At 33.1% G+C, this 22,492-nt stretch overlaps 1 protein-coding gene across 1 annotated transcript; it reads right to left on the bottom strand.

The window, feature by feature from the left end:
- Nucleotides 1-343: 343 nt before the first annotated feature.
- On the bottom strand, nt 344-11,331 carry LOC129902232 (ABC transporter G family member 15-like). Its single transcript, XM_055977349.1, has 9 exons — nt 10,912-11,331; nt 7,378-7,457; nt 6,218-6,688; nt 4,994-5,116; nt 4,368-4,499; nt 3,787-4,071; nt 3,272-3,544; nt 1,993-2,100; nt 344-906 (listed from the first exon to the last, which is right to left on the bottom strand). The coding sequence occupies exons 1-9, from the start codon at nt 11,147-11,149 to the stop codon at nt 544-546; spliced, it is 2,073 nt and encodes a 690-aa protein (XP_055833324.1). The 5' UTR covers nt 11,150-11,331; the 3' UTR covers nt 344-543.
- Nucleotides 11,332-22,492: the final 11,161 nt, after the last annotated feature.

The following is a 22,492-nucleotide window of genomic DNA, read 5'->3' as shown; positions in this document are numbered from 1 at the left end:
TTACTACTAAAGAATGGCATATAAAAGTAGCTCCAATCGTATCAGATTTCATATTATAGTAATCAAATACTTAAAGTATGTTATCAAATCACAAGTTCAATAGTTAGGTAAAAACTGGAGATTAAAAGTTGGGGGTAAAATTTATGGACTTCATGAAACAAAGTGTAGTATTCAATTTGTCTAGCTGATTATTTTGTAATATTTGTTTATATATCGGTAACACACACAACTTTTAACGTCTTAGAAGTTGAATACAAGATCTGGCATTAAGGAACAAACAATTTCTAGTATGAAGATGGGGCCAAATACTTAAATATATATATAAAAAAAACATATGTTATAATAAGATATTGCAACTTTTTTCCTACATAATCATATAGATGAATCACTCGGAAAATAAAATGTTGTTTTACACTGACAACTATAGTCTCTTTTAAGAATGTGTATACTATCTCCCATTTTGAATAGGGATATCCAAATCCGAGTTTACCCCTTACACTTCCGACAACGTTCCTCTAGATTTTCAGTGACACAGTGAAGTAGTCAATGGAGTGGGGAATTAAGTCCTTGTTGAGAAGACAATGAGTGGATATGATGGTACCTTTTTGATGGAAAAGGTGGTGTTATCCTAAAAGAAGGTCTTTTACTAAGATGTTGAAGAGTTGTTTGTGTGTATAATGTGTGAAAAAGTGGTAAAACTCTTTCCTTTAGCTTAAGAATTATGTAGAAAAGCAATCTGTATGATATGAGAATAGCTATTACAACACCCAAATCACACCATTTGGAGTGCTTTACTGAAAATCCAAGAACTGAGCTGATGATTTCTTTACCTTTCATCTTCTTCATTTGAGCACCTGGCATTACAGGGTCAAATTCTAGTCCTATTAAATCATTCTTGTATGCACCCTGCCATTTTGCAAAAATTAGATAGGAAAATTGTTAAGCGAATATATAGAAAAAAACAATAAAGATTTCTTACATGCCACTTACACTGAAATTTTCCGCTGAGTTTTTCAGTGCTATTCTCATGGATATTTCAATTGAAATAGTGAAAAAAAAAATGAAATGTTTTCATATGGAAATTTATAAAGTTTCCTACTATTTCAGTGATAATCTATTTTTCATTGTGTCTGGTTCGATAGGAAATGAGTAGGAAAATCAAGTTTTATAATCTAAATTTTCTACTGATTCACGGTGGAGAAAACCTTTGTTTCAAGTAGTTTTACCACCAAAAAACAAGGTAAGAAAGGTGGGGAAAAGCGGCCTCACACAAAAAGATTTGTCTAAGCAATCTCAAAGTACTTGCACATAGTATAAAAGATTTTCATGCAATTAGTGTATTTTAACTAGCCATATAACATGTCATTTATCATATTCACTACTCCTATGTTACCGAACTAGAATACTAGAGAAAATTATTTGTTATAATTTTTTTTAAAAAAAATATTTACTTGACAGTTTATGTACTTCTGGTAGTTATATTGAACTGCATAATTGAAGTTAATAGAGTTATGTCACATTTACCTAAATTCCAATTAGGAATGACAATGGAGCGCGGCAGGTCAGGTCAATAAATTTCTAACAAAATCATTAAATACAAGTAAAAGATCACAAATGCATAGATGCATTAAAAGGGATCAACTGTCACAAAGCTTGCAAACACAAAGGGCACAGATCCAACAGTTTGAGAAAAAATAAATCCAGCAAGAGAAATCCACTAAAATAAATTAAAAAATGTAAATGGGACAGGATAGGGCAAATATTCTAAAAGTGCTAAATAGGGTAAGACCTTGCTGGTTAAAATCTTAGCAGGTCAAGAATCGCTATCTCGCGTCATGCCCTATTGACATCCTTCACCCTAATGATAAATTAGAAGAGAGAGAGTAACATATATTGGATTCGTGCTATCACGGATAGCTAGTATTTGATAACCAACTAAATATACAATCTTAAGAAGTTATTTTAGAATTTAAAGGGACAGAGAAATTTTACCTGTAAGCCCCATGCCATGTAATTAACATATGAAATAGGGTATCTCCAAAAGACTTTTGGAAGATCAGGCATTAGCCTGAAAAAACCAGCTGAGGCCATCATAATTCCCTGCATACATGAATTCATGCGATTATAAATCATCTCATTAAGATTTCAATGAGAATTTTAAAGTTAAATCGTTACTAAATATAAAAAAGTGTTAGTTCTTTTCTAAATTGACTAAAAAAAGGAAAGAGGGTCGGATAAATTGGGACAGATGGAGGGAATTAATTTAGCACACATCTGTTGGATTTTGGTCTTTTTCCCTTCCTATGTGGATAAATAAAAGCCAATTTGGACTAGCCACTTTTATCCATAAGCCCAATATTATGGTGCATATGTAAGAATTCTTTTAGGTCTTATTTTCAAGAATTAACAAGAGAGCATAGCAGCCACACATAGAGAGAAAAGTGAGAGAGTGTAGATTTTCGCACAAGCGCTAGCAGCCATTTTCAAATCGCAATTCCCACTTCGTTCCTTGTCCGATTGAGCTGATTTTTGGAAAGCTTGTTCCTTTTAATTTAATCTTTGATTGGGAACTGACAAAGGTGATTTTTGGAGTCCTGTAGCTCCAGATTTTAGCTCGTGAATAGTAGCTGCATTTTGGTGATTTTGCTCCTTTTACTTCTCTTGGTTTTGGTATTATCTTGTAGTTGTTGTTGCTCTTTGTTTGACACTTCTTTGGTGGCCATTTTGGAAAACACTTTTGTAACTCTTGTTGATTATAGTGGAGCTTTTAGTCCCGTGGTTTTTACTCTTCACACTGAAGAGGTTTTTCACGTAAATTTGGTGTCTCGTGTTGTTGATTTAGTTTTCCCTTGCCATATTTATTTTTGGTAATTTGTTGGCTTCCCCAAACAATGTTTGTGCTTGCATTAGTTTGCTTTTGTTGGTTCAAATAAAAGGAAAAGTTTAGATTTGGATTTTCTTCCGCTATTGCCCTATCATGCATCTTTATTTGGTGCTTGCCTTTCCCAACAACATCTACATGAGTATCAAGTAAGGATTGGAACAAAGAATTCATTCATTATTCATCAAGTAAAATAATGGGATGATTGAGAACAAACGCAAAAAGAAATTCTAAAATTTGAATAGAAAGTATTTAATAGGAACAATTTATCATATGTCAAGTGCTTGATTGAAATATGTTGCAGTCAGAATATGAAAATGAAATTTACCAGCAAGTCACTGAAAATCAATATATTATTCATGAAAGTAAGATGAGTTAGTTGATACTTACAAGAAGTCCAGCACCAACAACAAGACCCATGGTGAAATTGGGAACAAAGCAAGCCACAACCATCATGCAACTTTCAACAACAGCTATGGAGCTCAAGAGAACAATGGAAGCATACAAAAAATGGAAGAAGCCAGGGTGGAACTTCGCAAGGTTGTATGTAATGGCTGCTGAGCTCATAGACATAACAACTAGGAATGGGAATGATGAAATGAAATTTGAAAGAATGAATACACCAACACCATAGTGTCCACTCTTCCTTTCTTTCTCAAATATCTGCAAATAAAGAACCAACGACAATTCACATGAGATACACTTGAATTGATCTGTGTTACGCCATGTAGAACACATAGTATGCCATGTAGGACGATACGCGTGTCTACTTGTTCAATTTTATATAACTTTAAGTATCTATATTTGTGTACACTTAAAAGTAGAGGACATAATAGATGTCAATTGAAGCCAAACACATTTATGTATTATGCCAAAAAGAAACCTGTAATAAAGAGATGTTTTACCTCCATTTCTTCAATGAAAGATGGGAAGCCTCCAATGGACATGAAAGTCATGAAGCCAGAAATGAATCCAGCACAAGCACCCCTTGCAATTACAGCATTATGTCCAGTTCCAACATCATAGAAAACAGTACCAACACATATAGATAGTATAATATACACTATAATCCTCAACCAATAATAACCAAAATCTCTACTCATATTCTTCAATGATCTCTTGATCAATGTACACAACTGATTCAACCATCTTGCTTGGCTCCCTCCACTTTCTTTAAATACAATATCTTTCTGAAAGAAAGAAATAATTAATCAATAGTTAACATTTCATTCCAAAATGTCCTTTAATCTTGTGGCCTTAAACATTCCACATGAAAAGCTAAAATTAAAGTGTTGCCAAAAAAAGAACATGATCATTCTTAAATAAACTAAAAAGAAAAGTAGGTCATTCTTTTTTAAAACGGAGAAAGTATATAATATCATTTAACCAGCCGGAAAAGCTAATTAATTATTTCAAAAGTTGAACACACTAATATATATTATAAATTATGAATAATAAAAAGAAGGGAAAGAAATTAAAAGCTTACAATATTTGCAAGTTGTCGAACTCTAGCTTTTGTCCTCAATTTATAGTTTGAATATTTGTAATTTTGAATAAGCCTTACTCTACACTCTGATGTTGGCAAATAAACTAGTGAACCTGACGACTCTTTCATATCCTGCAATACAAATTATAAATACTAACATATATATTTTATGAAATTATCAGTAGGACAGTAGCTAGAGAGGTCTTGAGAGAGGTAATACTGGTGGACATCGAGGTTATTGGTGATGAAATAGAGCGGTCCATGATAAAGTGGAGGCCAAAAAGACGTCTTATAAGGAGTTGTGTGAAGAGTAAAGAAGAAGAGGAAATGATGGGAAATATGAAGAGATATAAGGTGTCGACGAAGTAATTAGTTGAAGTCAGCGATTACAATGGCTAAAACAACAATATGAAGAGCTACAGGACAAGAGGCGGGATAGAAAGTTGTATAGGTTCGCCCAAGCGAGAGAAAAGGGAATTTGAGACCTCATAAATTAGACGAAGATGATACACATACATTCATAAACTCTTGAATAAAAGGGGAACAAAAATATTATTTTTATCTACCATAAATATGAGACCACTTAATAAATAGTTCAATTTAGCAATTTATTATACAATACGTACATGTATTCTCCTTGAGCCTATTAAAGTGGCAGTAACATTGTCAAAGTCTGAATTAATGCAACGAAGAAAATGGTCAGCAGGATTTCTTCTAGTTGGACATGCAAACCCTGAATCACCAAAGAACTGCAAACACATAATCAAACAAACTAAATCATAACTTTGACCTACCTATATAAATATAGAGTTTAATTCTAATTTTGGTTCTACTATGGTGCTCACCCCATTTACTTTTTTTTAATCATGATTTTCAGTGACAAAATTCAAAATATAAAGAAATAATTATAATCTGCAACTACACAACTCACGACAGGTTAAGGTCTAGAAATAGTATAAAAAAATAATAATTATTGTTGGTGTACATAACTTAAGAAACCATTTGAATTAGCTGATCGTAAAAAAATATATTTTGAAGTGTTGAAATTTATTATATAAATAAGCAATTATGTGTTTGGATAAAAGTGTCAAAATTGAAAATAAACAATCAATGTGTTTGATAAAAAAAATGTTTATAAATTATTCTTTTGTTAAAATGACTAAAAAACCTTAAATTTTTTTAATCAAGAAATATGAATTTAAAAGTATCATGTTAAAGAAAAGGAGGAATAATGGAAATGATGTGAAGAGGAAGTTCAAGATTTTGTTTTTGGAAGGGTATTTTAAGAATTCTTTTAAAAAAAATAGTAAAAAGCTTCTGTTTTGTTTGGTCAAATAAGAAATTGTATTCAACCAGGTATAGCAAATATGTACAAGTAGTAAAAAACTTGGTCAAATCGTAAATGTTCATAAGCTGACAAATTTATGATTTTTGACTGATTTTGATTTATAAGCACTTGACTTAACACATTAGATATTTACCAAACACGTAAATAAGCTAAAGTGCATATAAACCAATTTGATCAACTTGTAAGTCCAACCAAACACCTTCTAAATTCATTTTTAACCTCATGATAATATATTAAAATAACTAATTAATTACTCTCTCCGTCCATATTTATTTGTTCATGTTTGATTTGGCACACCCTTTAAGAAACAAAAAATAGATAGGTAATTTTATTATATCACGTCTATTAATTATAAGTCACTTATTTGGTGGGTAAAATAGACACAAAATGGTAACTTATTTCTTGATTTTCTATACTAGACAAATATTGTTGAACATCCTATAAAATAATATAGTGGACAAGTAAAGATGGACGGAGGGAGTAATTAACAGCCTTGACTTACCTCTACTGCCAATTTAGCTTCTCCAAAATAAATAGTTTCACCAGAAGATAGCAAGAAAAGGTCATCAAATAAGGCAAAAACTTCACTACTTGGTTGATGAATAGAGCATATTATAGTCCTTCCACTTTCACCACCACATGCAATGTTCTTAAGTACTTGAACAACAAAATAGGCAGATGCACTATCAAGTCCACTTGTAGGCTCATCAAGAAACAAGAGTTGTGGTTGTGTTATTATCTCAAGTGCAATGCTTAATCTCTTTTTTTCACCACCACTTATTCCTCTTAAATGCCAATTTCCAATCAAATTTTGTGCACAATCTTCTAACCCCATCTCTATTATAACATTGTCTACAATCTCATTTACTTCCTCTTTAGTCATGTTGCTTGGGAGCCTTAATTGAGCTGAGTATTGGATAGTTTCTCTCACTGTTAGAGTTCCCATTAGTACATCTTCTTGTGTCACATACGCCTGGTATAATAACATGAAATCGCAAATATTTATTTGTTAGAATTCCAAGAATTATACATATCGTGTAAAATTTACACCATCGTGTTACCTAGAAAATAAGGGATAAACGTATATTAAGTATAAATAAACATAATACGCACAGATTATATACATAAATAAATACATAAGGATTATAAATTATAATTAAACAACATTAATAGTGTAATTACTCCCTTAGTATCAAATTATTTGTTATGTTTTTTTTTGCACATTTTTAAAAGAAAATATTAATTAGGAGAGATTTTTGACTATTTTATCTTTATTTATATTGTAAGATATAATTTTTCTTCTATGAATGTTCACTCTATTTGCCATCTTAAGATGTTTGTAACCTTCAAGAATAATTGCTACTAAGAATAAAATGTGAAAAAATATTTAATTTTGCCTTGAACTTCGAACTTTTTAAATGAAAAATAACTTGAGGCGCCTATTTTTTTAAAATAACGATAAATAATTTGAGACGGAGAAAGTAGTTTTTTACGATATTCTGTATTATTACTATAATTAACCATTTATTCTATCTAATTGACTTCACTCTCTATAGTTAATTTTAAATAATTAATTTTGTCATTTATAATAAAAATAATTTAAGAGAACTATTTTTTGAAAGCACGATAGATAATTTGAGGGCGAGGATATATAGCACTTACAACAAAACCATGGTGAAGCCTTCTCTTCTTTCCATTAAGAAGAATATTTCCAGTCATGACAAGATTTGCTGAGAGTCTTCCTGTAATTAAGTCAAACAAATTGCTCATCACTATAATATAGATAGTTTTCAATCTTATTTTAGATAAATGGATTCAGTATTATACATCACAGATAATTATCAAATTAATTCTTAGATTCTTTTGAAGTTAGGAGTACTGTATAAGTATTTTTGAAGAATCCAATAATATCAGTACGGTAATATTTTTGAAAAGTCCGTGCATGCAACATAGATTTACTCTCTTCGATCTGTTTTATATTACTTGGTCCCTGTTGATTTATCACATGTACCCTTAAGAAAACTTTAATTCTAAATGTATTTTACTGAACTAACTTTATTAATGATGTCTTGAAACTCTAAATTCAATTACTACTTCTTTATGTAACTAAGTGTTTGATTTCATAAGTTTAATAAATAACTTGAAGTAACTATTTTTAGTATGGATGCCAAATAATATGAAGTGGAGAAAGTTAAAAATATGTCATTTTTAAACCGACTAATTTTTTTATAAAAAAAAAGTGTTTTATAAATTGAGATGATGAATATCATATATATGATTCTAATTTTTTTTTAAAAAATTGTGTTACTTACTCTACGCTTTATAGCTGTATGCTGTAGGGAACTAGGCAGATGGAAATAAATACTGTACTAATTTAGTATTATAGCTACAGGGATAATAAATACGCATGGGATAGTGATCTATAGCTAGATGATAATTTATAGGATTTTCAATTTTTCAATTTATTTATCTATCTTGATTTGATATAAAATTTAAGTAAATAATAAAGACTTTTGAATTTTATAGCTTTAAACTAAAAATATGTCAAATGTATCAAAATGTTTCTTACAACCTGTTTGGATTGATTATTTTAACTGTTTTTAAGTCCAAATAACTTTTAAGCACTTTCAGAGCCTGTTTGAATTGACTTATTTTAAGTGATTTTAAGCATTTTTGAAGTATTTGGATAAATTTAAAAAATGCTTAACTTAGTTTTAAGCTAAAATGATAAAAATAAGCTCAAAATCATAAGTTCGAATTTCTAACTTATGACTATTAGCTTAAAAGTCAAAAAATAAAAAGTCAATCCAAACAAACTCTTATAGTGTTTGAGTAAAATAAAAAAAATGATTATAAACGCTTGTTTTAAAGCTAAAAAATAAAAATAAGCCAAAATCATCAGTCAGAATTCCTACGTTATAAGTCAAAAGTTAAAAGCTTCATCCAAACAAATTCTCAATCTTGTGATTTTAAATATATCATGTAGTACGTCGAAATTAAAGAGTCACTAAAAATGAAAGAAAAACTATTTTAAAAATAGACTAAAATAAAAAATAGGACAAATAAATTGGAACGAAACGAGTATTAATTAGGTGAGCAACTGCATCAATAATGCCTTATTTATCACTTTCTATCTACCTCTACACTACTAGTCAGAGGAAACAATAAAAACTCAGATATTAATGCACTACCACCTAGCTAGATTTACTTTATCAATCTCTCATTTTTTAACTTTACAAGTGCAAAATGAACAGAATAAATACAGGAGTAATATTTTAGTAAACAGTTGTGATAATTCAATTCATTAATTTCCATGCCATCTTTTGTTCTTGTAATTGTTACTATAAAGAATATGTATTCACAATACTCCCTTACGTCCTAAAAATAGTTGTCACCTTTCACTATAGTTAATTTGATTAATATTTAAAATTAAATTAGATTAGATTAATTTAATATTTTAATTTATAAAAAACTATATAAAAATTATTATAAGTAAGAATATTTCTCTTGTATTAATATGATTAAAAAGAATGCTCCATCTTTTAAGATGCTTGTCTAGTTCATATAGTTTGAGTTTGAAAAAACGAATGTGATAAATATTTTGGAACAAATGGAATACTATACAATTTGTTACGTGGTCAAATTAATCAATTAATTGGCCAATAAAAACATACAACACCTCGTAACAAGCTATATATGATAATCTGGAAATTAAAGCAAAATCTGATTAATTATATATATATATATATATATATATATATATATATATATATCCCACCTGCCATTGTTACTTACAGAGTATTTAATTTCGTGCACTCATTTATAGAAACATCAATAGTAAATTTTGCTAGCTGGCTACTTCACTCCAATTTTAAAAAGAAGTCTTCTTTAAATGTTATACAACAACAACCAAAAAAAAGTTGATACAGGAATGAATCTGCTTTAGTACTATTTTGAACAGTCAAGTCATAGAATAGTCCGTGTTACTTTTCTTTTTAATTCATTTTTAAAAAAAAGAATATTATTTCTACTTTCAAATGATATATGTTTAAAAACACAAAATTAAAAATATTTTGATATATTTGATAATTTTTTTTTTAAAAAAAAAATTCTGTGCCTAAGTCAAAAAATGACAAATAAATTAAAATGAAGGGAGTATATGAACTATCATGCTCAAACAGTTGAGGAAAAATTTCAGCAATCCTATGTAATGACTATGAAGATATTGATGTTTAATGCTATGCCAGTGACCATTAATATTGTCCGGTTGATTTCTCATATCTTCGCTCAATTAATAATTATTATTTTAAAAAATTAATATTTTTTGTTGAAAAAAAATAAAATAAAAAAAAGATTTTTTAAAATAATAACTATATTAGTTAAGTAATTGTGTGAGAAATCAACCGTACAATCATTTATCCATTTTGCTATATATGGACGTAATGTAATGTGTATATAATTTTATAAATTAATTAACGAAAAAATATAACAGCAAAATAATCAAATATGCCCATACATTTGAATATTTATTATGGATAAGCATCCATCCATCTGTTATGTCCGAAGAAGGATAGCAATATTGATTTTCTATACCAAAAACTGCCTCCTTTTTTTTTTTTCTTCTTCTAATTAAACGATTAAGTTAATATGTGTTATTTTTTAATATGTGGAGGAAGCATAAACATAGTTGATCTATCGGACTCTAAAGTTGGCATTTTAACAATGTTCACATAGTTGATAGCTCAAAAATGATTATATATAAATCTTAATTTACTTAAAGTTAATGCACCTATATATTGCTATTTGATTTTCTAAAAATATTGTCGCACTTACGTTGAATTTAAAAAAAATACATTAGTTTTGGAGGATATCCAATATGCACAACAGGGACAGATTTAGGGCGTTGTCGGGGTATTCACCCGAATCACCTTGGTAAAAATCACCATGTATACATGGTAATTATTTTTTTTATGTATATTTGTAGATTTTGAATCCTCAGAATATAAGACTAGAGATTGACTCAGTTGTTTAGGATTTCAAAATTCATCTTAGGTTCAAGTTCAAATTGCATGCAGTATATTTTTATTTTTTGCGATCCCCTTAATGAAAATCTTAATTTTGTCACTACACACGTATTGACATTTTTAAAGAATCGAAACAACGTAGAAATGAGAGATAAGAGAAAGAAAGAGAGACCTGCTAAAGTATCAAGAAGTGTAGATTTTCCAGAGCCAGAAGGACCCATAATAGCCATAATTCTACCAGGTTCAGCATAACCAGATAGCCCATTAAGTAATCTTTTAGTTGGTCCTTTTCCTCCTCCAAATTTTGGTAACACAACTGTTACATCTTCCCAAATCAAATAGGCTGCACTAGTCTCTAGTCCTGATCCTACCCCCTTTTCAACATCACCAGCGGCTGCCTCTATCTCCATACACGGCGCGGTGAAAAGTAGAGTGATTGGAGCTCCTCTTCTTACGGTCAAGTGACTTTTACAGCTTCAAATCGATTATAAGGAAAAGAGGAAATGTACTTAATTAGAGTATTTTTGAGTAGTAGAAGACTGGATAGAATTTGATGGATGGAATACTACATTCAAAGCAACATGTTTAACTATTTTTGTTCTATATATAGAGGAAAAAGTTGATATAAGGACTTAAAAGCTATCTTGGCCAGATATATACAATACTCCATGTGCTAATTTTGACAAGGCAGTGTTTGATTTAGCATAGAATTTAAATATCATTTTTTTTAAAAGAAAATAATTAAAGAAACCAATGAGGTTGGTTTGTTAGAAAGACAATTTTAAAAATATTTTTTTGAAAAAAGGACCTCATGAAATAACATTTTTTTATTTGTAAAAAATAATAATTAAAGAAACCAATGAGTTTATTAAAAACTAATTTTAATTTTTTTTTTTTGAAAAACGGACTCATGAGGTCACTTTATTGCGACCTATATTTGAGATTAGGGGTATTTATGGTTGGACTAAAAATGGATTCAAATAGAAAACCGAATCAAACTTATTAAATAATAGTATATTTTTTGGGTTTGGTTTTAATTTTTTAAAAATCGATAATATTTGATTTGATTTTGATTTTAGTAAAATAAAATCAAAGAAAAAATCGAATCGAACTGAACCAGTAATTTATATATATAATTTTTATACTAATATTTACATAGTTATGTTTATAAATAATTTTAAATATCTTATATTTTTTCTTAATTTTTTTGTTTTGGCTTGTAATTTTGCTATCAGTTCTCGTGTGAAATATATCTGATTTGTGTTTAGGTAGATTTTATTTATTTGTACCATTGATTATTTTAATTTTTTGGAACCTATATAAGTTTCATTTTCAGGTTTATTATGTGCTTTAACTTATTTGTAGCCTTTTAAAGTAGATCGAAATTATCGTAAAATTCATGAAGCTTGATTGCATTTTTTTCTTCCGTAAGGATTAGCCAATCTTTCTTGTGTCATAAGTAAAATAAAGTTTCAAGAATCTTTAATTGTGTAGCATTCTAGCTTACACAAAATTATCATATAAGTACTTATTGCATTTTGGACCGACATGTTCCATCTTTATTAAAAGACATCTTGTAGCGGAATTGCAGGAATGCGGAATTTATTGAAATACGCTGTCAAATTAATTTGGGGTGAGACAACGAATATTTTTGGAATTTAATATTTTGCTTGGGCTGGCGTCATTCCACTATAGCGAAAATTTTCCCGCTGTAGCAACCGACTAATTGCTATAGAAAGCTGATGGAATCAGTAACCAGAACACAGATTTTATAATTAGACTTCTCTTCTTCAATTATAAAAAAAGACGAGGGTTGTTCCAAAAATCCTTCTAGGTTGTTCCAAAGCTTGGGAGCAACGGAAAGGAAGAATTCCCATTCGAACGGGGTAAAATTCATGAATTTCAGGCCTACTTATCCTCTGAATTTGCCTCTACGAAGCCAAGCCCATGTTCAAACACCTGAAGTAGCTGCTTGGCGTCAAAATAGGCTAGGTGTAACTTAGTAATTAAACATGTTTCTGAATATATAATATGTTGTAAATTGACGAGAGATTTCATGCTTAGACATTGGGCAATGAGTTTGAATAGCTAAAACGTGTAGGTTATTGCTATTTAGGCTGAGAAATTACATGGTAGGTAATGTTGACCCTATGACTGACGGTGGATGTTTATTCTATGGTTGTTAATCTTTGGGTAATCGAATTTTGGGGTGGGTTCATGGCACTGATAATGATTAAGTGTAAAAGAATTGTTGGGTCATAGAGAATTTTTGGACATGTTATAAATGAGGGGAATGAGATGAACAGAGAGGGTACTAAGTTCGTGGTAATAGGAAAAGAATTCTCAAGGACGAGTGTGTACGTCTAAATAGGTCCAATCTTGATCTTTATCCAAAATCACCAAGTCAACCCAAGTCTGAAAATCCATAAACAAAAAAGAACAAGAACGATAGACATGGGTGACTCAAACATACTCTCCAACCAGGGTAGAAACATGGATGGGGGCATCAAGGAAACATGGATGTGGGCATCAAGCATATCATAAATCACATCAAAAATCAATGTAAACTGTACTGACACATAAGACTAAGTAGAATCCAGATCAAATAAGACAGTAGCCATCCGTTCACCGATAAGAATAGTATCTGTGATCACTACATCAGACGCCTCAGTTTCTACCCTGCCCGAAGAGGCATAAAACTGTGCCCTATCATCCTGATGTGCAACTTTTCTGCGTGGCTGTACTGCTCCTCTACCTGCATTATCATTTATTCGGACTCCATGGACTTTCTGGTTTCCTCCTCGCCCACCTTGTGGACGTTCTCTGTCATTGTTACCTCCGCCAGTCAGTACCACTGTGCTGGTCTGCTGCTATACAGGATCAGTCATGCAAGGGTGGGGACATTCTCTCCTTATATGCCCTAGCTCTCTATAATTTAAAATAGTTGTGGTCAAGGGAAGGCATGTTGCCTAGCATGAACTAACTCTCTTAGGTAGAATTCTGTTGTGGAGTCCCTGAGTAACCACCTATAGAAGTGGGCATAACTAACTGAATTGGCCGTGCTGTAATTGCCGGCCTACCTTAACCTCTAGAGTAAGAGCCATTAAAGTTAGTTGTATTATTGGGCTTCTAAACCAAAGCCTTAGCCTGCCCGTTGAACTCCTTGTACCTTCTTCACAAAGTCTGTCACTTTATTAAAACTTTTACCTGTAGAAGTCATGTGGATAGATAATACCTGCAATTTGAGATTCAATCCCTTTACGAAAAAACAGATCCTCTCCTCATTTGTAGTCACTAAACGAATAGTATATCTAGATAGGGCACGTAACTTAGCCTCATAAGTGGCTACTGTCATACCACCCTTCTCCAAGGCCATGAACTCATCCTTCATGCGATCTCTCAAGGTCCAGGGTACATACTTCTCCATGAATAAAATATGGAATTGAACTCAAGTGAGTGGAGGAAAAACTGGTGATCATCATTCCACAAAGGGCCCTTCACCACTATTTGGCTTTACCTTGAAGCTGGAAGGTCACAAACTCAACTCAATGTTGGTGGACTATGCCCAACTTGTGCAGCCTCTTATAACAGTCCAAAATGAACTCATAAGCATCCTCACTCTCGGAACCTTAAAACACTGGAGGCTTCATCTTCAAAAACTTAGTCAACATCTTGTGCTCAGTGCCATTCATCACTGGGCCTAAAAGCGGACGGAAGAAGGCATCAGTGCCCAACACTCCATCCATCTGAGGACTTGGGCTATGGGCATTGTGGGAATGGATCCAGTGCCAGCCAACTACTCAAGAAATTCATTATATGCTGGGCTATAACTGGCTATAGAGGGAGAAGACCTACAGTCCTTGCCTGTGCATTCTCCTCCTACTCAACATCCTCCTCAACCTCTACTTCCACAGCCTCTTTTACCTTAACTTGGGGTGCGGGATGGGCCTCTTTACTAGGTATATTCTCAGCTTGGGATTCACCCCTGAAGGTGCTATCCTTTCTCGGCCACTTCCGCTTCTCCTGCCCCTGCCCCTGCCTCGGCTACACCCTCTAACATTTGCCTCCTCCTCTGGATCGATGGGAGCTACGAGCTGGATACCATTATAACGTTGTTAACTATTTGCTGATAAAAGAGTGAAAAAGGTTAGATATCAATTTAGATCATCAGATACCAATTGGAATAAAATTATAACATAAAAAAGAGAAGAATATAGAGAAATTTTTCTGAAGTGTTGTAGCCTTTGGAAGAAAAGTACAGACTTCTCCATACCGTTTCAAATGACTCTAGTAGACTTGTTTTGGTACAACAAGATCAACGAATCTAGGGCTCTGATACCAACTCTGTCATGATCCTGATCCGCCGTGATTGGCACCCACTCTAACCCTTCGATGGGAGAACCATTACTACAACCTACCTAAGATATATTAACAAGAGATAGGCATTTAAAGAGACGTGGAAACAGGTTTAAATATCATTTTAAAAAGTTGAGTTCCCATAAACTCAGTAATGTAACAAAACAAACATAACATGTGAAAATTCAACCCCTAGAACCTAAAATTCATTGTACCAAAACTCTACTAAACAAGAAGTCTAAAGAAAAGGGGATGTAATCCCGAAAAACCATAACATAAAACAAGAGTCTGAAAGGTTTAAGTCCTGAAAGGAAGGATCAAGACTGAGAAGAATTCATAAAAGTGTAAAAGAATTGACTCACCCTTGAACTCTGCAATTAGTGATCTCCTATGTGAGGTCTCTCAATAGACACCTGAAGACGTCTTATACTCAACAAAAAAGAGCAAGTGCAGTTTCAGTACACAAAACAACAGTGTACTGGTAGGATCACACAGCTATTCCAGTAAGTGAAATATAAATAAGAAACCACAACACAGTAAACACACATATACAAAATACTTTGCCACTTATCATCCCATAATTAGTACATATACATATACACAGGTTAAAAATCTCAATTTCAATGCAATAGTCAAAGAATTATCTCTCATTGAACCCAACCCAAACTGTTAGTATGTTGGAACATGACACCCAATCTAATAATGTGTTGGATTGTAACACTCGATCCAATGTTGTGTCAAAATATGACACCTGATCCAAGTATATTGTTGAACGTGTCACTCGATCTAGTCAACCAGAATCACAATCATAGTCACAATGAATAGTCTCACACAGTTACAACCATCAAGTAACAAATTCATTGCATGCAATTAATCACAAAGAATTAGTTCATTATGTTCATTTCATCTTTCCCTATTCACATACATGCATATAATGGGGCAGTTAACATGCATATATGAAACAGACGGGAAAATAAACTATCACCTACTTTGAAACCGAGCCTGAATGCTCTTACAAGACTTGAGCCTTCCCTTTTCGGTGTCTTTCAGCTTTTTCTTGGTCTAAAACAATGATACATATACAAATGATCAATAAAATGGCCTAATTTTATCCAGATTATATCATAATACTAATCCTTAGCCAAGTTCATGATCCTAATGCGCAACTAAGGCTTTTTCCACCATTAATTTCAAGTTAAAACCCTTCCCCTAAGGATAATTAGCAATGATTCTAAGTTCTAAGAATCAAAATACGGATTAGGAGAGTAATTGAATTACCTTTAGAGAAAGAATTTGTGGAAAACTCAAAGAAATAGACCTAGGTCACCCTTTTTCTCTCTCCAAGAATGAGGTTTGCAGAAAAATAACATTTTTGAGATTTTTCTCCTGTTTAATTGCGATTGGCCCGCCACGGCGGGCCCCATTCCGCCACAACGACCCTGCCCTGGCGGTTTGCAGGGAGACTAAGAATCGGGATTTGAGTGCCAAACTCCCATTTTGCAACACACCCTCAAACCATGACGTTCTAAATTCAACCCTTCACGCCAAGATCAATCACAGAAGTTCTACTCGCCGAATTCTATTTTGTAAAATCGTACAATCTCCTTATCGTCCTGGCTAACAACTCAAAATTAAATTCGTCATCCATTATCAGATTATCCTAGACCTCACTTGACTCAGATTTCGTCCAAGTCTGGCTTTGACTCAAAATTTTCAAGTCACTACTCAAAAGTTTTCTGGCTCAAATTTCTCTTCCATTGATTTATCCATAACGACAGAAACATGTAGTTACAGATTTACACCATAATTTAATCATCTATGTACTAAATTTTTTCTTGGCATCAAATTCATTCACAAATATACTAATTCATAAGAGCAAAATAATACCAACTATGTACGAAATACAAAACTTAATCAAACAATAGTTAGAAATGTAGTAAGAACCAGTGTTATTAAAATTTTTGTCAATTTATATATATAAAACACCAATTATAAATCATTATGCGAAAAATAAAGCTTTATAAAATTACCAATTGATACGTATATAAAATGATTTACAATGTGGTACAATGATGGTGTTCGGTTTCAATTTTTGACATTAGAAAGACATACACTGTAATATAATCATCCATGAACCAAATTTATTTAGCATCAAAGTTATTCAAAATATACAATTTTCTAATAACAAAACATCGTTCTAAGAAATATCAAAATTTAGGCAAAATGATCAACATTTAGTTTTACAATAGGTGAAAACATAAAAATTGAAACTAAAAAGCAATTGTCTTGATTAGGCGCCCGTAGTTGGTGTTTGCAACTCCTTCAACCTTGAAATCCACCTATCCTTCTACGGTACATTTCAACGAAAAGTTAAAAATATATTAACCTCCAATTTTAACAATCAAATTCAAAATATATAGTCAAACTTTTTTATCATCAAAAAAATGTATAAACAAAATGTCCAGTTCAAGCTTACCATAATGGCACTGGAGGGAAGCCGCTTGGGAGGTGGCTTATGCTGTTGAAAGCCTAGCTCATCCTAGCATGGCATATCTGTATCCCCTGATAATGATCATTCCTATTCGATATCATAAATAGGTATGCCTGTCAACCATTTCTATATGCGAGATGGAGGGCAGCTTTGATTTGGAGCTATTCCCATTAGGCTGCTTTCAATGACTAACACCAATCTATAACAAACTATATAAAATGACATCTAATGGGTGGAAAAGTTGATTTTGGTTATATGTTTCAGCCCTTCTGTGCATAATATCATAATCTAATCAAATATTTATCATTTTTTAGTATCGTCAAATTAATTAAATGATATAAAGTATGATTTAACATTGGTGTCCAGTTAAATCTTACCATAATGAATAAACAACACCAATCTATAACAAACTAAATATATAAATTAACTTATAATTGATGGTAAAGTTAGTTTGGATTATATGTTCCAACAAGTTAGTTTGGATTATATGTTCCAACCCTTCAGTGCATAACATCATAATCTAATCAATGATGTAACTATTTTTTAGTATCATCTAACAATTAATAACTACAACAATTAAAAATAATTGTTCACCAATATTATTAATAATTAGATTATATAAAAAAAAATAGACTACAATATGGTGAAATGATGGATTTGTTTTAACGCGCACACACAAGAAAAAATTACTGCCTAACAAAAATCAACATACGAACCATTCATATTGTTAACTATAGCTTAGAGTTAGCAAGCTATCATGGTTAAGAGGTAATTAGAGGTTGTTAGAAGTTTGTTACAAGTTGTTAGGAAGTAGTTACACATTGTAATATATAGATCCATCACACTACACATGTGGAATAATGAGTGGTAACAAATTAATCTCCATTCCCTAATCCTAGATATTTTTTTCTTTCTGCATCTTCTCTCTTTCTCTTCATTCTGCCTTCTCTGTACATAGCTCTGCTTCTTCTTCTTCTTCCTTATTTTCTTTCTTTTCTTTCTCTTCCACTATGTCTAAGCTTCATTAATGGAGTTATCATGGTATCAGAGTACAAGGATCTTAGGCTAGAAGACAAGTGTGTGAGTTCTTGTTAAAAAAAACTGAGTGATCAGTTAGGTCGAAGTTATCAACAAAGATGTACACAGCTAAAGTTACATCACTGGAAACTGGCGAATTGAACTTGAACACAACACATGCAACTGCTGGATCAACTAGCTATGGATCTCCAATCATAGATCAAAATCATCTGTTGTACCTCCATCCTAATGACACTCCAGGTAGCTCTCTAATCTCTCTTCAACTTACCGGCTCTAAGAACTATGCAATCTGGAGTAGATCCATGCGAATTGGACTTCTAGGTAAAAGTAAGCTTGGCTTTGTTGATGGTAGATTCCCTAAATTTCAGTTTGCACTTGAGTTGTTTGATATTTGGGAGAAATGTAATGATGTAGTGTTATCCTATATAATGAATGCTATTACACCTGGCCTATTGAGTAGCATTGTATATGTTGGTGATGCCCATAAGGTGTGGTGTGATCTGAAAGAGAGATTCGACAAAATTAATGGTTCACATATGTTCCAACTGCATAAGGAAATTCATAGTCTCACTCAAGGAACTATGACAGTTAGATTACTACACTAACCTAAGAGGGTTGTGGAATGAGTTTTACTCTATCATGCCATGCCCAGAGTGTTCTTGTGCTGAATCGAAAAAGTTCCAAGAGCACTTTGAATACCAGAGATTACTTGAGTTTCTGATGGGATTGAATGAGTCATATTCAACTGCTAGAGGTCAAATATTGATGTAGACTCCAATTCCCAGCCTAAACAAAGCCTACTCTCTGATAGTAGATCATGAAAGCCAAAGAAACCTGGCAAGTGCAGGTCATGAAAATATTGTTCCTAGAATTATTGAAAGCACTGCTCTATTCAGCAAAAAGGTGGAGGTCCTAATCAGGGTGACAGCTTTGGCCATCAACCAGGAGGTGATGGTAACTCAGGAAGAGGACACTATGATAACCAATACAAGCCACAAAATCTCAGAAATCACTTTTTGTATGTGAAGTCTGTGGTTACAGGGGACATACTAAGGAACAATGCTTCAAAGTGAAAGGCTATCCAGTTGGATGGAAGTCAAAGAAGAAGAGGAAAAACGCCAGCTCCAATTCCTATGCAAATCAGGCTGAGGTTACTCAGTTTATAGGTTCACAACATATTGCCAACACCCCTGCACCTACAACCTTCTTCACATAGGATCAGTACCATCAGATCATGTAGATGCTGGCCAAAAGAGGTGAAAATAGAAGAGAACACTCAGCTAAAGCACCTACTGCAGGTAGTGTTCTATCTGCTTTAGTGTCTAAATATGTAGATAAAAGCTGGGTAGTTGATACTGGATTCACAAATCATATGACTTCTAAGATTTAGCTACTAAATAATTGTCACACAGTACCACCATCTGAAAGGAGACAAGTATTTTTACCTACTGGAAATGTTGTGTCAGTCTCACATGTTGGTAGTATACATATTCTTGGTAATCAACCTATTTGCAATGTTCTGTTTGTCCCTGACTTCAAGTGCAACCTCCTATCTGTGTCACAACTCACCAAAGAACTCAAGTGTATGGCAGCTTTCTTTTCTGACTTCTGTGTTTTCCAGGATCTCTTCAGTGGTCAGGTCAAGGGGATTGGTAAAGAGGATCAAGGTCTCTACATTCTGAAGGAAGGTGTTCTAAAGGTATCCCTAAATAGTGCTGTAGCTCAGTTCACAGATGTAGCTCCTGCTCTTTCTGCAAGGAGCAGTGTCAACTAAGTTGGTAGTTCTGCCCCATTTTCTCTATGTCATATGAGATTAGGTCATGTACCTATAGATATAATAAAAAAATCCTCCAGTATTGATGTTTTAGATAATGAGCACTCTACTTGTACTATTTGTCCACTTGTTAAGCAAACTAAACTTTCTTTTCCTGTAAGTTCTCATGTCTCACATGTAGTATTTGAGCTGGTTCATTGTGATATTTGGGGTTCCTATAGGGTATCTACTCATAATGGGAAGAGGTACTTTGTGACTGTGGTAGATGATTACTCTAGATTTACTTGGGTATTTCTTATAGCATCTAAGTTAGATGCCACTGTGGTGTTAAGAGATTTTTTCACACAGGTTCACAATTTATTCTCCACAACTGTTAAGACTTTGAGAACTGATAATGGGAGTAAGTTCTATAGTGCTGCATTTCAGACTATGCTATCTACCCTTGGAATCCTCCATCAGAGTACTTATGTATATATCCCTCAACAGAATGGTATTGCTGAGAGAAAGCATAAAACTATCTTAGAGATGGCCAAAGCACTTAGGTTCCAATCTTATGTTCCCTTAAGATTCTGGGGTGAGTGTGTTACCACTATAGTATATCTTCTTAACAGGATTCCCTCACAACTGCTACATTATAAGACTCCATTTGAGCTGCTTCATTTACATCCTCCCTCCTTATCTCACATTAAAGTCTTTGGCTACCTTTGCTATGCTACATGTCCAAACATTCTTGATAAATTTTCTCCTAGACTTATACCAGCTGTTCTTATGGGCTACTCCTCTTCCTAGAAAGGCTACCTGTTATATGATCTCCACTCTAAGTCCTTTTTAATAAACATGTTGTGTTCAAAGAAGATATCTTTCCCTTCAAGGATGTGCAAGTTTCTTCTGATCCCATATTTCCAGTCCTCACACTTATTGATTGTTCTCCTACACACCTCAACTCAGTTCCCACTCAACCCCTCACTTCTTCCTCTCCTATAGAACCTCCTGATCATCTCCAGTCTCAGCTTCTATCTCCTTCTATTAACTCTCCTGATATACCCTTACCTCTACCTGATCCTGTCCCTTTCAGGAAATCCTCTAGAGCTAGTAAACCTGCATCTTGGCTTCAAGACTTTGTTACCAATCCCAAAGGCAACTTTTGTTCTTTTCCTATTGCTAATCACATCTCTTATGCTCATCTTTCTCCATCTTACAGCACTTGTCTTGCTTCATACTCAGCCATCACAAAACCTACTTCTTATAAAGTTGCCTCTTTTGATCCTCAATGGGTTCAAGCCATGCAGTTGGAGATTGATGAATTGGAAGCTAATCATACCTGGTCCTTGGTTGATTTACCACCTAGCAAGAGACCTATTGGTTATAAGTGGGTCTACAAGGTCAAATATAAGTCCACATGTGAGGTGGAAAGACTGAAAGCCAGGCTAGTTGTCAAAAGTTTTAACCAACAAAAAGGCTTAGACTATAGTGAAACTTTTAGTCCAGTAGCAAAAATGGTTACTGTGAGAACTGTTGTGGCTCTTGCTGCCTCTAAAAGGTGGTTTATCCATCAAATATATGTCCATAATGCCTTTCTCAATGGGGATTTATTGGAAGATGTGTACATGTCTATTCCAGATAGCTTTACTAGACAGGAAGAGACAAGTACTAAGGTCTGCAAACTCCATAAGTCTTTGTATGAACTCAAACAAGCCCCTAGGCAGTGGAACTTGAAGTTGATTGAGTCCTTACTGAATTTGGGATTTCATCAAAGTCATCATGACTACTCATTGTTCACCAGGCAAGTTGATAGTGATATACTTGTTGTGCTAGTCTATGTGGATGACTTGTTGGTTACTTGTAGTAATACAAGTCTTGTAGATGATACAAAAAAGGATCTACAAAAGCAATTCAAAATGAAAGATCTAGGTGAACTTAAGTTTTTTCTGGGTATTGAGTGTGCTAGATCCAGTCAAGGAATCATATGTCTCAGAGGAAATATGCCCTGGAACTGATTGCTAAATGTGGCCTAGGAGGAGCCAAGCCTGCAGGAATACTATTAGAACAGAATAAGAAGCTAACATCAATGAAGTATGATGAGTACATTCCACA

This window comes from Solanum dulcamara, chromosome 9 (assembly GCF_947179165.1).
Source record: "Solanum dulcamara chromosome 9, daSolDulc1.2, whole genome shotgun sequence".
NCBI classification, from domain to species: domain Eukaryota; kingdom Viridiplantae; phylum Streptophyta; class Magnoliopsida; order Solanales; family Solanaceae; genus Solanum; species Solanum dulcamara.
The sequence above is the reverse complement of the archived record's forward strand: the minus strand, read 5'-3'. Positions and strand labels throughout refer to the sequence as shown.

Bases quoted from the DNA above. Each gene is read 5' to 3' on its own strand.
- LOC129902232 (XM_055977349.1), bottom strand. From the start codon at position 11,149: ATGGAGATAGAGGCAGCCGCTGGTGATGTTGAAAAGGGGGTAGGATCA. The intron at 6,689-7,377 runs GTAAGTGCTATA...TTATTATACCAG, and splicing joins GGCTTCACCATGGTTTTGTT to GCGTATGTGACACAAGAAGA. The intron at 3,545-3,786 runs GTAAAACATCTC...CTTTATTTGCAG, and splicing joins CTTTCATTGAAGAAATGGAG to ATATTTGAGAAAGAAAGGAA.